The sequence below is a fragment of the Lutjanus erythropterus genome, chromosome 8 (genome assembly GCF_056507025.1).
Source record: "Lutjanus erythropterus isolate fLutEry1 chromosome 8, fLutEry1.hap2, whole genome shotgun sequence".
Taxonomy (NCBI): Eukaryota; Metazoa; Chordata; class Actinopteri; order Lutjaniformes; family Lutjanidae; genus Lutjanus; species Lutjanus erythropterus.
The window spans coordinates 24,986,905-25,000,282 of NC_139324.1; the positions used below are offsets into that span (position 1 = coordinate 24,986,905).

Sequence of the window (13,378 nt, forward strand, 5' to 3'; positions counted from 1 at the left end):
ATGAAGGTTTGGCAAGCTGTTGCTGTTGTTTACATTGCTAAGTAATTACAGCAAACGTCCTAAAGTAAACCCCAATGAGCCTGATGACCATAGCAGGGTGTCTCATCATTGATGTATTAGCGTTTCCATTTGCCTGTCCTATCTATTGTCTTTGTTTTCTGTAGTCATCCATTTGCATTCGGAAATGTTTATATAAATTGCTGAACATGTACATATCCATAATAGTGGGTATGACATGCTTTGAGACTGTATGTTAAGAATTTGTAGCGATATACATGTGAGCTGAAATGCTTCAACATCTTTAAATAGTTCCTATGTAAGTTTTGTACTTAAATGTTTTCATCTTTGCTTCAGGGTTCAGTCTGTTGTGACAATGTTTTTTTCACACCAAGAAAAATTGCTCATTTCTGGGTGTTATTAGTGTGTGAGTGACAAGTCATTAGTCTAATCCACTAGTTTAGAGAACTAACAACAGTGCAAGAACTATCATAGAAGAAACCTGTTCATTTGGCAGGCTTATTCAGTATCAAGCTAAAGAGGAATGAAACAGATTTATTTGTATGCAGTGCCAATTTCAGCCAGAAATGGATAGAAAACAAGCTGGGCGGCTAAATGAGACGTAGTGCAGAGTGTGGTGCGACAGCTCCATTGTTGGGATTCTTTGGTGAGTTTTTCCAACTGAATCATAAACTGACACATATTTGTAATGTTAAATGTGTAATGTTAAACAGTTTATTGGCCATGTTAAGTTGAGGCATTCCTCTTCATGTGATGCATAATGCGGTCTCAATACTCAGATATACTGTTACTCCATCAGTGTTAAAGACAGAATCAGTAGGATTTGTTTGAGCTCGTTGTAAATGCAACAGAAAGATGCCAGGATGTCAAGTATAGATGTTGTGGGATGGTCCAGAGTGTCAAAAGCACAGCAAAATAATGAGAAAATAAGAAAATGCAGGCAGAGGGCAGGGTCTCTGCAGATACAGACACAGACACCATTTCTTGTAGGTCAGAAATGATGATCTAAAGGGATTATGAGCCTATACATTATTTTTTAGGAAAATGTTGCATATTATGCCTTTAACACTCCTGGTGTGGTGTATGTAGTGTGGTGAAGTGGCTCTAATATTTCCAGGTTTGGTGGCTCAAACATTCACATTATGGCTCTGTGCAAGGGAGTATGATACTATGACAATTTTGTGATGAGACTAGATATTGTCTTCTATTTAGGATATTGTTATATCATGATATGAATTCAGTGTTGTCTTTTCCTGGTTTTAAAGGCTGCATTAAAGTAAAGAGATTTCATTTTCTGAACTTACCAGCCTGTTCTAGCTGTTGTATCATTTGCCTTTACCATTTGCCTTTACATTGCCTTCACCTACCATAATTAAAGTCCTAATGTTGAAATTTTGTTTAAACAGTTCTAGAAAGGTGTTTATTGTGAAGGGTGATTTTGAAGGCTGCAGTTTGTGATGCTGTTAAATTGCATTGCATTACGTTGGGAGGTGTTTCTAACATTTTGTCCACTCTTTATCAAATCTTGGTAGAACATGACTCTAAATAAAGGTTCCTGTACCTTTTTTAAGCTGGAACATCATATCATTACGATAACAATAATATGTGTCAATATTAGGCCTGTGCCTACTGTACTATCACTGACCTTTACACGTTAGATCTGTGCTGTGTAAACAGTGTTTTTGTAGTAGCAGTCTTAAAAGCAATCCACGCCTCCTTTTTTTTCCAGAGGAATCATATCTCATAACTCTGACTCCACTTATCACTTCAGTGGATGAACCCTAGAGCCAGGTTAGCATTTTGTCTGGTTTTCCGGAAGGCTTATTGTTTGGTCAAAGGAGGCTTGGATGCCCAGGGAGTTGTGTAATGGATGGTGGCATCATAGGCCCATCAGATAGAGGGATTATTTCGTCTGCCCTGCACTGATGGGACCTAAGCCCCTCCAGGCTGCCTGTTAATTACGCTCTTGTTTGGTATGTAGCTGTAGCGGCCTGGGAAGCTGTGGCCGCCTTGCTTTGATGTGGCTCCCCTTCCTAGCTAGAGAAACATGGTGGCAGTGGTCAAATCAGGCCACAGTGGCTAAGGTAGACAAGCTTAGTGTTGTAGTATTTACAGGTGAGTGTGACTTGTTTGTTGACATAAATGGTCGCAGGAATCACGTTTTTATTTATGATCTATTCTGTTTTTTTGCAGTTATTGCAGGATTTTGTTTTACTCCTGGTATGTTTAAAGGTTACCTGTGGAATATTTGATCTGTAGTAGCACTATGGAGCTGTTTATTTATGACTAGGTTTTGTTTTTCTTGTGCACACAGACGCATATGCACACTCATACGCACACTAGGTGACAGCCCTCCCAATGGTTTCACACTATTTCACTGACTTGCAAGTGGCTATAATGCACAAAGAAACAGCAATGCACCAACAAAGGCAGGAAAGCAGAAAACTTCCAGCTAGCAAACAGAACAATACCAGATTTAACATGTGTAAAAATTGACTTTGCAAATGTTTGGTCAGGAAGGCTATATTCAACATGTTTTTCTTTTCACCTCAAGAGCACACATAGTGAGATTTGGTGAGTATCAGCTAATGCAAACGTAACTCATTTTTGTTCAAAAGAAAGCTCCACAGAGCACCTGTAATATTACCTCTTTTGTGTTGGAAAATACAAAAGAAACTTAATTTTGTGGCTGCACCAGTTGCAGAAGTTGTTACACTTCCAGCCCTTAGAGTGTTTGTGGTGGTACAATAAAGGCAGACTCCATCTGAAAGAATATACCAAGGTGAAAGAGTGAATAATTCATGTTGAGTAACATGTTCAACCCCTCTGGCTGTATGCCCACTGGTAATTGGGACAACACCATTCTCTGTCTATTTTGCTCGATCTCTCTTGTTGCTACGCTACCAAAGGGGAACTTGAGTGCGCCTGGACAGTGTTTGGAATGAAAGTTGGACAGCTATGCAGTCTTCATACCTGACACCACCCCCTTTATTTCACTTTGTGTTCTCTCAAAATATCAGTCCCTTTATCTCCCAGTGGGAGAGCAGGAAATGGCTATAGTTGGGGCTGAACAATTAATCTAAGTGTTATCTAAATTGCACTATGGCCAAGTGTAACATCCAAATATCCAAACATTTTTTTTTTTTTTGATAAAATGTGTCACAACATGCCATTATTAAATGAGGCATTGTGGTGCTACAGAGTTGTCCCAGCCTACAAATCATATTCCCCAGAAGCAAGGGAGCATGTTTCTTTGGTACAGACCCCAGCAAAAATCACAACATTTTTAATTTTCTTTTTTCATTGAAAATGATATATAATATAAATGACCATTTCCACTAAAACTCTGACTCATATCTTAATCACAATATCTGTCAAAATAACCACAATATGATTTTTTGGCATATTTTTCAGCCCCAGTTGTAGTTAGATTGCATTATACTGTTTAGTTTGACATGACTTATTCTCAGGTTGCAGTTTGTTTCTTTTGTCAAGCTTTTTTTTCCTAACCATAACCTGCTTATAGGGGGCTCTTTCTTTTCATATGTACTGTACATTTGTTTGTTTACATTGTGTACATGGGTGTATGAAACTCCATTTACACTGGACAAAAAACACTAACTCCCACTAATATCTAGCTTTTGTCCTTGGTGGAAAAGAGTATAATCACAGTTACTTTTGGATCTCTGTAGTAGCCAGAGGAGTCCAATTGGCATTGATGTAAACATGCAATGTGGGTGGACATGCTAATTGTCACCCCTTTTTGCTGGCGACTCTCGTGGTCATTTTTTATACACATGTGCTGCTTGGTTTGACTCAGTTTGACTCCGTGCAGCAGCCCAGCACTCTCCTGAGAGTGTGGATTAAACCTTCATGCTCGCCTTTTGTCGAGCACCTTAACAGTAGATAAACATTTCATTTCCTATAAACTTTCGTAGAAATGTTAAGTTTTCATCAGCAGTTACTTAATATGACTGCTATCCAGCTGAAAGCGAACATAAAATGGTAAAATAAAACTGATACTTGAAAGTACAAACAGGAACGCATGAGAGAAAGTAAACTTCAAACCACAGAGATTCAGTTAGAAGCTACAAAAGTTCTGAGCAAAAGCAGTGTGTCCCCACAGTTTGTTGGACTTCATTGAGGCATGCTGTTGAAAGAGTAGTGGAGCTCCTTTTAAGGAATAGGGCACTGCATAATGGGTGTGGTTGAGTGAGTGAGCAGTGGAAAAGTGACAGTGAATGTGAGTGGAGCAGAAGGAAAGGTTAGCAGAGAGTTGTCAATCTGGCAGTAAAAGTACAGAATGGGCTACAGCGTGCCAGTGAGGGCAGCTTCTCAAGACCAATAAAAGTCTTCTTTTTTTATTTCTCAACTGCTGTAAAAGTGGAGGGGGTTAGCTCAAAAAAAAGCTAATGGTCTGGAAGATGAGCGGGAAACAATACCGTTGTCATATCCTTTTCAAAAGCTTTGTAAGCCAGCCTTGAACTGCAGTGTATTTATGGAGACTTTGTATAATAAATCTTTAATTATAAACCCAACACTGAATATCTTCTGTGAATATTTATCTATTTCTGTGTGTGAAAATTATTATTGTTTTGTTAGCCATTCAATGTCAGTCCCATGATGCCTTGGATTGAGTTTGTCGACCAATAAGAGGCTGTGTCCCAGCCCTACTTTCAGCTCCTTTTATCCTGCTGCTGTAAAGCATATGTGTGAGCCATTGGTAAATTATGAACTCCACTTGCAGTGTTCATCAGCCTGAGGACAAAAACATGATGATATTAAAACTGTAATTTCCTTTTTGTCAATTCAGTTTTGAGACCGTCTCAACTGCAATGTTAACATAAGCTTTGTTAAACACCACTGTTTGTTGAAAATAACTCAGAAGGGGAGGTCAGGCAAGCTTCTATGAATCATTTGCCTCTTGCTCTCTTTTGTAATTCACTAGATGGGCAGTAGACAGGCGTTTAATATCCTTACTGCTTTATCAGTGCTCTTTCCATCTAGATGGTTGGCCAGGTCACTAATGGGAGGCACCATTGAGTTCTCAGTGAAAGCCAAATGGATATAGACACTTACATTAGGCCCAAGAAGAGAGGCTAGAAATACTTACATTCAGCACTAGACATGGATTCACAGGTTTAGTGACCCAGCCATTGACATCGTGCAATGGGAAAGTCTGCAGTGAGCAGTTACTAACAGAGGCTGGATGTCAGGCCTGTCTTGTGTGTGTGTGTGTCTGTGTGTGTCTGTCTGTGTCTGAAATATGTCGGCACATGATTGCATCATTAAACAAGGATCAGGACAGATTTGTGCAGTGTGTGGAATGTGTACCTATTTTTATTGGAATGTGATGGAGATATCATTTGTTAGAACATGTCATGTGCAGATGTAAATGTTAATCTCAATCCCCATTTTTTTAATTCTGTTTTCAGGAGTGAACCCAGCCTTCCAACATACCTCCTCCCTTTCATTGGGCTAAGATGAGTATTACCAGTGACGAAGTGAACTTCTTGGTCTACAGATATCTCCAAGAATCAGGTTTGTCTCACTAATGTCTGCTAAACACACTGATACTGTTATGCTGAAAGGAAATTAATTTACATCAGCTTAATATGGGGCTATTCCATTCACAGGATTTCCCCTGCAGTCATTCAGGTTGACTAAATAGTGCAGTATGCAGTGTTAGCAGCATTCTATTGTTTGTTTTGGCACATTGCTTAATTTATGATGAATTTAAGCTACTACAATGGGTTTTTGACTGGTTATGAAACAGTCTCTATTTCATACTGATGCCTCTATATGACCTACATAAGTTCTCGTGACCATCTACAAGAACACAGCAGCTATTTCTATATAGTTGTTCTTAATGGCTGTCACCGGGCTGGATTCTGAAATTGATTTTGAAATCAGTCAAAACAAGACTGTGTTTACACTTTCTCAGGCAAAGTTACAGTGAGAAGTAAGTCAGTTAAAAAGAAGATGGAGGTGATTTTTATGTAGATAATTTTATTTTTATTTTTTAAGTCAACAAAATATGAAGGTTCATTGTTGTAGCTTCAAGTAATTTGGTGCAGTAACGCAATTTGCCGTGTTATCTGTGAACCTCACCTCACTGCCCAGAGGGCAACTTTATTATCTGAGTCTTAGTTACACAACATGGCAAATTAATTCCTGCAGATTGACAATTTCTTTTCACACGTAGCTATATCATTACCTTCAGGGAATGTCTATCAAGTACATTTACATACAGCAGCAAAATAAATACACTCACTGTTGACACCTTGTGCTGCAGTGTAAACTTTCACAGTAAGCAACATGAAAAAACAGTTACTGTCATCCATCCTACTACTGTTGTTATTTAGTTGTCTTTAAACGAGGCTTAACGTTCTCTCTTGACTGTCCCTCATGACAACATTAGTGTGCCTCAGCCTGTTGTAGGAGCCACACTGGCTGAACAACACGCAGAATTCAACATGTTAATCTCCAAAATAAACCCTAAAAACAAAACTGACAACTTTCAGTTTGAAGTAAAGTCCCATACAGGCGATATTCATCTATTATTGAGCTTTAACCGTTACCAGCCCTCGTATTGCTTGTCGGATATTTTGAAGCATTGATTCATTCATTGATCAGGCACTGAGGTATAAAACATGAACCTTGCTGGCTATTGCTAAGCATGTAACATATTAATTGAACATTTTCTAGAAAATGCAGTTATCGTGCAGAAGCAATTTTCTAAGGACAAAGCACATAATATACCACTATTTCTTATGTTATGCCTGGTTAAACACTGCATGAAGGTATTCAGCTTATAGGATATGGAAATAAACAAACTGTTTCCCCCTCCCCCTAAAGAATATTGCCTTGCTCATAGATGTCAACATGCTTTTCACTCTTTGATAGGATTTAGATCAATGACTGAAATCCTTGCTGCTGTTTTTTTTATTACTGTTTATTGAGACTGCTTCTGAAGCCATCAGACAGAATACAAACTGCTAGTAGCCCTGAGAGGTCAGCATTGACATCGGCATGCCTTATTATACTCTCAAATGTCATACTTGTTATGCCACTCGGTTTTTGTATTCGATTACTGTTAGCTTTGTGTGGATCAGACAAGACGTTTCTTTGAATATTTGTGTTGTGTTTGTGCACATCTTGTGCTTGGCACTCTCCCGTTAATGAATGTGAATGGTGTTTTGTTTTCAGGTTTCTCCCACTCAGCATTCACCTTTGGCATCGAGAGCCACATCAGCCAGTCAAACATCAATGGAACACTAGTGCCCCCTGCAGCCCTCATCTCCATCCTGCAGAAAGGGCTTCAGTACGTGGAGGCAGAAATCAGCATCAATGAGGTGAGGGCAGGGACCTGCTGTTCACTGACTCCCACAGATGTTTTCTGTCATTTACTGAAACAAAGAGCAAATTTGATCCTGATGATAACACACTAAGTTAACTGCAACTGTTTTTAACATACTCAGTCATCTTAATCCTGGAAGAAACACTGAAGAGTCTTTGCACCTCAGAAGAATGCCAATTATAAAACACTCATCACCTCTATAATTGATCATTAGCAGTAATCGTGACAAGTTGCTGATTAAAAATCATATCGCCCCTCGTGATGTGTTATTAACTGCTGTTGTCCTGACAGGATGGTACAGTCTTTGATGGTCGGCCAATTGAGTCGCTGTCGCTCATCGACGCAGTCATGCCAGACGTGGTGCAGACGCGGCAGCAGGCCTTCCGCGACAAGTTAGCTCAGCAGCAGGCGGCCTGCACCACCACAGCTTCGACCTCTGGAAACCAGTCCAACGCACCAAAGAATGGAGAAGCCACTGTCAACGGGGAGGAGAACGGCACACACAACATGAGTAAGTTGGATCTCCTAAACACTGGTATACCAAATATCTCATAGAAATATATAAAGACGCTTCCTGGCAAAACAAGTCAAGAATAATGTGATATTGCACTGGACTGTCTGTCTTCATGATATTATATGGTAATGTTTTTTTATCATTATTATTATTATTAAAGGGGCTGCTATTGACTGCTCATTTGATTTGCAGTTGTGCATGCATGATTCAAGCATTCATTGCCAAAGACAATTCATGCTAAGGTCATGGCTGGCTATTTATATTTTATTAAAAAACGAAACCAGAAACAAATTAAAAAATTAAAAATGAATTTAAAAAATGCTGTACATATCAGATTTATAGCTGAAAATGCAAACAATCAATCATCATTTAATAAGACAAAAAAAACATGTTTTTTTTTCTCATTTTCATTTTTTTTTCTTATTTTAAGTTTCCTTAATCAAGAAATCGATCTGCCAGACAAAACAATGTCAAATGAGTCACAATTTCTGCCATTTCTATACTATTGATTAATATGGTAATCATAAATTAATGCATATAATTATACATTAAATTAATTGGTTCAGTTCTTAACATTGATTAATTGATTAATCATTATCATATCTAGTTCCATCCCTAGTCAGGATTGAACCTTGAAATAAATTCACCTTTAAGTTCAAAATAAAATGGCTAGTTTCTTATTGGTAGTCAGCATATATTGTTTCTTTGCTTTTAACCCATGTTATCATTGCAGTGATCATTAATGTTGACTCTTAATAACGGTCGGTTTTCTCAGATTTGACAATAATCAAGCTTGCACCGGCTACATTAACATTTTAAAACACTGTCATATCTGCACTCACCCTGTGGAACAGGAACAAGAATTCAAAGACATGACAGGCAGGAGTCTCCCTGTGCTGTGTTTTGGCTCTCTGCTATCATAAGGAAGCAGCCTAGTAGTTGCATTATTAAGCCGACTAAATCATCAGTTTTGCTGCGACAGATAACCTGTCAAAGTTATCGCACAGTTTTACACAGAGGAACAACAACAGCCATGTGGTTTTCACAGAAAGTGATATTGTTAGCAGCTGTGTAGACTCCTCTGTGAGTGAAACCAGAGAGGTGGAGATCAGGTGGAGCTCTAGACAAGAGGAAGAGGAGTGGATGTTTGTGTCAGAACATCCCCTTGAAATTTAATTTAAAGGTGTGGATGGCAACAGGATGGATCAGGTGTGAGAAAGTTAAAGGGATAGTTTGGATTATTTGAAGTGGGGTTGTATGAGGTACTTATCCATTATTGACAGCAGTGGATGGCAGTCGGCACGTCCCCAGTTTGGAAAAGCAGCAGGACTACTGGTGTATGAAGCTAAGAAATGTACTGTTGTTGACAAAAATGTCTTTAGAATATTTTCACCTCATTAACTTGCCATCAGTTTTTTTGACAGGAAACCGCTATTATTTAAGCCAAATATCACTCTTACTAAACCAACCAGACTCACTGGCAAAATCAGTTATTTTACCCCGCAAAACACAGAAGTTTCTAGTCAAGTCTACCACCACTTTTCAAGTGGGTAAAATACATATTGTTGCTGACCCTGTCCACAGCAGTTCATTGCTAAGATTCTGTGCTGTTACTCCTCTTTGCTTCTCATAACTGAGGGTGTGTCACCCAGCATCTTCTGTAGGTAATATACTCACTAAATATACTCTCAATGGATAAATACTTCACAGAACCCAACTTCAAATAATCTTAACTATCTCTTTAGGGCTAGGTTCTTCAGTCTGATTTGATTCTAATTATACTGTGATAATTGTGTGCACTCCAAGTGGGTCAGTATTTTCAGACAAAGATAAAACAGCACTGGCATTTTCAGGAAGAAACACATTATTGATTTTTTTTTTTTTTTTTTTTTTTTCTGATATCTTCCTGTTATTTAAAGTTATCTCCTTACCCTGTTAAACATTTGTTAGCAAATTAATATGCATTAGAAGTAAAGTTGCCAGTGGTTTATTTATGCTACTTGTAAGCTTGCTGGCAAATGTGGGCATATGTATGTTTGCATGCATGTGTTGATACATATATAAATCTGTGTATGTGTATCTGTCCATCTGTGTGTGCGCCCACTTTCCTCAGACAACCACAGTGAGCCCATGGAGATGGATGTAGATGTGGAGATACCAGCCAGTAAAGCCACAGTGCTGCGAGGCCACGAGTCTGAAGTGTTCATATGTGCCTGGAACCCTGTCAGCGATCTGCTGGCCTCAGGGTGAGTCTCTGCCTGAGCTGCTGAAACAGATCTTAATTCATGCCGGATGAGTCATACTATATTGTATGTACGCTCTGGCTTTTATTTTGGAAGATATACAGCTTCATAAGATCCACCGCTGACAGCTTACATTCCAACAATCTTTTCACCCCCTCCTGCTGCGTTGGTATTCTGTTCAGCTCGGGGGACTCCACCGCGAGGATCTGGAACCTGAACGAGAATAATAACTCCAACTCCACCCAGCTGGTGCTGCGCCACTGTATCCGAGAAGGTGGCCAGGATGTCCCCAGCAACAAAGACGTCACCTCACTAGACTGGAATGTAGGTTCCTGATCATCTGTCCACATCTTTCCTCTTCTTCTTTCACCATGTGGTAAATAAACTGTGCAGCTGAGGACAGTTAAGTAACAGATCTGATATCTTTCCATCCAACAGAGCGACGGGACTCTTCTGGCAACAGGCTCGTATGATGGATTTGCCAGGATATGGACAAAGGATGGTACGTCTTCCATCGTTCGAGCATGGTGTTGTTTCCTTGATCACTGGGTTAATGCCATTGTTATTATGAGTGATGCAACATCTGTGACAATTTTTTTAAAGCATATTTTCTAAAAGAAATGGATATGGCTCTTATCCATCAGGAAATCTGGCCAGCACCTTGGGGCAGCACAAAGGGCCCATTTTTGCACTCAAGTGGAACAAGAAGGGGAACTCTATTCTCAGTGCTGGTGTAGATAAGGTATGTCATAATTTAATCCTCATGTTTTTTTTCTATTTTAATCCCAGGGCTTGAAATGATCTCTGGCTAAAGTATAAATCTGAAATAATAGTTTGTCTGGTATCCATAAACTACAAACGTAAACTGCTCTGTTATCAGTAAATCTTCTGTACAGTCTACAGCACAGTGCATCAATAAATAAAATATTTGATGTATCTCATATGTATTAAGTATTTCATATTATATCATAGTGTGCGTAACTGTTTACATACATGACAAAAATTCCATTATTATTCAGAATAATGACAATATTCTAAATCTGATTCAGGTAATGTATACAGCACATTTACAGTATGTGTTTCAGTTGGGTTTTTTGCAACAGTTTGCAACACATGGCCTCTTGCCTGTTTACAGTCAGCGCTGTGGTTTTAAACAAACCAACTGGCCAACAGTTGGCAAGGCTGGGGTCAAGATGCATGCACAAAAGAAAAGCCCTCATTTGTGGTCAGAACAAGAAACATACATGTATATATGTGCAAACATCGCAACACCAGCCTTTTTAAGAATATGGCTGAAGGGATGAAACTTTGAAAAAATCCTAGTTTTATACAAAATAACAAATGGCCTGCGCTACTCAAGTCCATAATCCTCAGTCATCAGTATGCATGGCTGCACTACAGGAATATTATTTGTAATATAATTATTTTCATTAGCCAACAGCTTAGCAGAAATATTGTCTTTTTCAGGAATAAGGCTAAAAAATTTGTGCATGTAAAAGTAGTTGTTATAGCATCTAACCTAATCTACTTGAATACAACTTAATTAGTAAGTGAAGTGAAACAAAATGGAATTGGCATATATTATTGACAATAATTACGCAGTGTGGTTACTTTGCACACTATTCTTTGGAAGTAAAGCTGTCTATCGACAGAGAAGCTGAACAGGCAGAGAAAAGAAATTCAACTTACAAAGGCACACACCCTATGACCAATGTGCAAAACACCCAGTGACAGTCGGGGTGTGTGCCCTACTTTGTGCTGCAGTGTTATGCTGAAGTTTTACACAGAGTCAATACATAATGTACAAGCTATAAATCTGCATTTACAATATTTTTATGTCTTCAGATTTTTTACTAAATGTTTCGCAATTTCAGTAATGTCTACTGGACATAGCTTTTAAAATACATTTTAGTGCCAATTGCAAGTGATAATTGGGTGAAAGAGACCCCCCACCCAAACCCCCAAATTTTGCAGTTGAGGCTCTCAGTGTGTCTCAAGTTGCAATCACAGTATTTCTCATTATGAGTATGACACTAGTTGTATCAGTTCTAACAATGCATTTAGAAATGCTGCATTCACGGTTTGTAAATGCTCGATTTTCTTTTCCAGACGACAATCATTTGGGATGCACACACAGGAGAAGCCAAACAACAGTTCCCTTTTCACTCAGGTAAAATGATGATGATGATGATGATGATGATGATGATGCAGAATGTTTCCTGTTCAGTTGTTGTTGTATTGTGGGCTCATAAACCTCCGCAACCCTTAATAAAACTCAAACCTGTGCATTCAAATGTTCCACAGCTCCAGCACTGGATGTCGACTGGCAGAACAACACCACCTTTGCCTCCTGCAGCACAGACATGTGCATCCACGTATGTCGCCTTGGCAGCGACCGGCCCCTCAAGACCTTCCAGGGCCACACGGTAAACAGCTTTTTCTGTGTTGTACTTCCGACCTTAACACCGCACTGGCTCCCTTGACAGTCGCACTAACGAGTTCTGTGTTTTGCAGAATGAAGTTAATGCCATTAAGTGGGATCCGTCGGGGATGCTGCTTGCCTCTTGCTCAGATGACATGACCTTAAAGGTGAGATAAGTCCTCAGTGTGAGAGGTTAGAGACAAAAACCCTGAGTGATGTGTATTTTTGTGCTAATTATTAGACGGTGTCATGGTATTAACTAGAGGCAAAGAAAGAAAAAACTGGAAGCAAACGTTATGTAGCAGGCCACGTAATCAAGACAAAAGTGTTGTCTTGTTGTGTTGTTGGTGCCAGTATTAAAGTAGTTATAGCTCAAAATTTAAGTTTAATCGTGTACCAGCTGCCACCGCCAGTCCAAAAAGAAAAAGAGAGGAAAAAGAGGTCTCTTTTGCTTAATGTCAACTTGGATTTTCTTCAGCTATTTAAAAAAGAAGCCAGTGAAACTTGCTAGCTAGCATAAGCTAGCGTCTTCAGGGAGTTTTTCTGGCTTTACCCTAACCCTGCCCTCAAAAAATGTCAGTATGTTTAACAACAGAAAATAGGTCTTTGCAGTCATATTTTGCTGTTGCTGTTTCCTCCACACACAGATTTGGAGTATGAAGCAGGAGTCCTGTGTGCACGACCTCCAGGCTCATAGTAAAGAGATCTACACTATCAAGTGGAGTCCCACAGGCCCCGGCACAAGCAACCCCAACTCCAACATCATGCTCGCCAGGTGGGAAATCTCTCACACATAACTCACATTTAGTACCGTGCACTGC

General features: G+C 39.3%; 1 protein-coding gene across 1 annotated transcript in view; it reads left to right on the top strand.

The window, feature by feature from the left end:
- Positions 1–13,378, top strand: part of tbl1x (transducin beta like 1 X-linked) — a 31,917-nt gene that overhangs the window by 14,095 nt on the left and 4,444 nt on the right. Inside the window, exons 2-12 of the mRNA XM_084725008.1 lie at positions 5,454–5,559; positions 7,228–7,373; positions 7,670–7,889; positions 10,006–10,138; positions 10,318–10,459; positions 10,574–10,637; positions 10,780–10,877; positions 12,245–12,305; positions 12,440–12,561; positions 12,650–12,724; positions 13,205–13,332. Of these exons, the coding sequence (XP_084581134.1) occupies positions 5,502–5,559; positions 7,228–7,373; positions 7,670–7,889; positions 10,006–10,138; positions 10,318–10,459; positions 10,574–10,637; positions 10,780–10,877; positions 12,245–12,305; positions 12,440–12,561; positions 12,650–12,724; positions 13,205–13,332 (1,247 nt within the window). The 5' untranslated portion in view covers positions 5,454–5,501. The remainder of the gene's footprint in view (positions 1–5,453; positions 5,560–7,227; positions 7,374–7,669; positions 7,890–10,005; positions 10,139–10,317; positions 10,460–10,573; positions 10,638–10,779; positions 10,878–12,244; positions 12,306–12,439; positions 12,562–12,649; positions 12,725–13,204; positions 13,333–13,378) is intronic.